The 2,986-nt window shown below is 37.1% G+C and overlaps 1 protein-coding gene across 3 annotated transcripts in view; it reads right to left on the reverse strand.

Moving 5' to 3' along the window:
- LOC107556926 (probable phospholipid-transporting ATPase VD) overlaps positions 1–2,986 on the reverse strand; it is a 25,370-nt gene that overhangs the window by 3,301 nt on the left and 19,083 nt on the right. For 2 of the 3 annotated variants that reach the window (XM_016240184.1, XM_016240183.1), the window contains exons 18-22: positions 2,754–2,879; positions 2,461–2,661; positions 2,280–2,360; positions 2,071–2,175; positions 741–928 (exon numbers count right to left, since the gene is read on the reverse strand). In XM_016240184.1, coding sequence (XP_016095670.1) covers positions 741–928; positions 2,071–2,175; positions 2,280–2,360; positions 2,461–2,661; positions 2,754–2,879 — 701 coding nt within the window. Of the gene's footprint in view, positions 1–740; positions 929–2,070; positions 2,176–2,279; positions 2,361–2,460; positions 2,662–2,753; positions 2,880–2,986 lie in introns of those variants that run through there. The other variant, XM_016240185.1, reaches the window with a different exon arrangement.

Raw genomic sequence — 2,986 nt, forward strand, 5'->3', positions numbered from 1 at the left:
TTTTTTCTATAGCCATATGCAAGTGTATGATGCCTAAAATCTGTTTGGATTTTAAAAGTCATGTAGTGTATTCTAGCCTTCAACATGCCATCTTGGTAGTCAGATCACTGGATTTTGAAACAGCGCTACATTCACATGCACCCTCGTAATGCGATTATAATGGGATTTTGGCAATACCGCAATTAAACTTTACTTCACATCAACATAATACCTCAATCAAACTAATGCGATTAAGCTCATAATTGTTCAAACCATAATCACATCAAACTATGTGGCGTATGCCAATTTTAATGGAAATAAACAGGCATATAAACACCTTAATCACATTATTACTGCACTGACCAAAGTGAGAATGTGCTTTGATATACACAGATGCGGTGTGTTGTTTACATCATTTCATGAATGAACTCACTGACATTGTTCTAAAGTTTTCCCTTCTCTAAGAATCGCTAAATGAAGTGGTGCAAAGAAAGCGGTGCAGCATAGGGCAAACTTCTAGTACATCTCTAGACATGTTTTTCATTTGATCCTGTTGTTGGGTGTGCAAATAATGGCGGTAAAATAACCATATGTCTTTGCAAATAATCAGAATAATTGCATGTAAACGGAAGTGAAGAGGGTTCGCTTGTGACATGTAAACATCTTAATAATAATCGCCTTATTATTTAAAAGTAGTCAGTGTTACAGTCCATTACTGTGACTGGTATGTAAATGAGCTGATTCAGATGTGTGAGTAATACCTAGGTAGCAGGGCCAGGACTGTGGTAAGTCCACATACTAGGAAGTAGAGCGGCTCAGACATCATTTTTGTCTCAATGCCCAAGGGGTTTGTGGGAGAATTGCACGTCACACACGTAAGGCTGAACAACAGAACAAAGGCATAATAGAACAAGGCACTGAAGAGCAGCAATGCAGTATGTATCCATGTCTGAAAAAAAAAAACACAAGACCAGCATTAGCAGAAGATACAGAAACAGTCACCCATAAATAAAGACTTTAAATATCCTGGTATGATATGTACATTTTGTGACAAGAATACCTCAATACTGTGTTGTTACTGTGGTGATTTCTGTCCGACGCAATTTGTCTGTCTGCACTGAATGATGATGTGACATGTATACAGCCAATCAAATGATATTTGATCTTTAATGTACAGTTTTGTGAAGCTGTATCTTGGGCCAACAGGACTGTACCATGGGTGGGGCAAAACCTCCAATCAAACATTTGGAATAGGCCTAAATCTTTTTTTTATTCAAATTAGCATATTACTGCTGGAAATTTAACTTAGAGAAAAACTGGAAAAACATTTGACATTTCTAAATTTAATTTTTAAATATATTAAAATAGAAAGCCCATTTTTTAAATAGTTATTTTTCACAAAATTACTTTTTTTTTGAGCAGTCTCAATTCTTCCAATCTTTTGACTGATAGTGTTTTGTCGTCACACTTGGGGCCAGATTTACTAAACAGCGCAAATTAGAGTTAGAGCGCAATTCCATAAAAGCACTGATGGGAGGGGGAAATTCTGCGTGTGATTTACTGACAATGCACAAATTAAAGAACACAGTATATCCATAATCTATTGATATACTCTACCAAGCATAATTGGTACAATTATGACATAATCTACCAAGAGCAGCGCAAATTAGCGCCTGCTTTGAGACACATTTAAGACTTTTTTTGGGCCTTAAATAATGGCGCAAATACTAGTAATTGGACAAGCACAAATGTTAGTAAACCGTTGCGTGATTCATTTTAATACTCACTTCCCATAAATTTTGCGTCTGAAAGGGAATCTCCTACAAATGCATATTCAATAAGGTCAGGCACAAAAATAACTGTGTCCACACCTTTTCAGCGCTAATTCTTCACTGCGCATCTTTAGTAAATCCTGATAGTACTATTTTAATGCCAAAAAACAGTTTGCGCTGGTACAAGCTGTTAGTAAATCTGGCTCTTCATGTTACATTTGTCATGGAATGCAAGAACTATTCTAAATATGTACTTTACATATTACACAACATTATAGATGAGAAACAAAATAGCACTAAACAACTGTGATTGGCTCACCACTGTGCGACTCTCTATGAGCTGATGCAGGAGGATGATGAGGAGAGCGGAGCCATTGATTGGAGAGCCAAAGGAAAATACCCCTATATCAGACCCTGCATATGCCTTCATAACAAAAAAAAACCAATATAAATAGTTAAATGTGAGCACTACTCTGACAATTAAACATTATGATATTCAGTAAAGTGAAGAACTTTAGAATGACTTACAAAGTAAGGTATGAAGAAACACACTAGGCTTTGGTAAAACGCATCGAGAATATTCATCCAGAATGTTGATGGAAGATAGGCCTGAAAATCAAGCATCACATAAGCAATCACTATATTCATAAGCATGTACAACACACTGCAAAACAACACATTGGAACGGAGTGTGAGACAGGATGTCCACCTGCGAGTTTTGTCCAGACTTGTAGAGATCAGGCAGGTCTAGGAGTGTCTCGCCAGACACATCTTTGTCCAGCATGCCGTATATGATTGGAGGGACGGAGGTGAAGAGCAGGTTGAAGAAGATTAAAACCCACGAGTTGGTCATTGTGCTGCCTGAAAATCCACAGAAAAACTGGTACCAGAACAAAAGGTTCACGTACATCTACATGAGAAAAGAAAAGGAACAAGTCAGGACCGCACGGATTCAGAAGATAAGGCTGCATGAGGAACTGTGTAAATGTGTGTATTACTCACCACATTCTTGTAGAAGAAATAGAGGATCATGTTAGCCAAACGAGTGTAACACCAATGACCATGCACCAAAATGAGCTTTCTCAGGAACTTAAATCTAGAGATAGCAAAGTCGCTGGACATCACCGCCTATATATGGAAAAGAGATCTGTTTTATCAGATGAACTACAAGGTTTTAACTATAAAGAGAAATTGGAGGGGTGACAAAAAAAAATAAATAAATAAATAAAAAATTA

Source organism: Sinocyclocheilus grahami, unplaced genomic scaffold, assembly GCF_001515645.1.
Source record: "Sinocyclocheilus grahami isolate Dianchi unplaced genomic scaffold, SAMN03320097.WGS_v1.1 scaffold583.1, whole genome shotgun sequence".
NCBI classification, from domain to species: domain Eukaryota; kingdom Metazoa; phylum Chordata; class Actinopteri; order Cypriniformes; family Cyprinidae; genus Sinocyclocheilus; species Sinocyclocheilus grahami.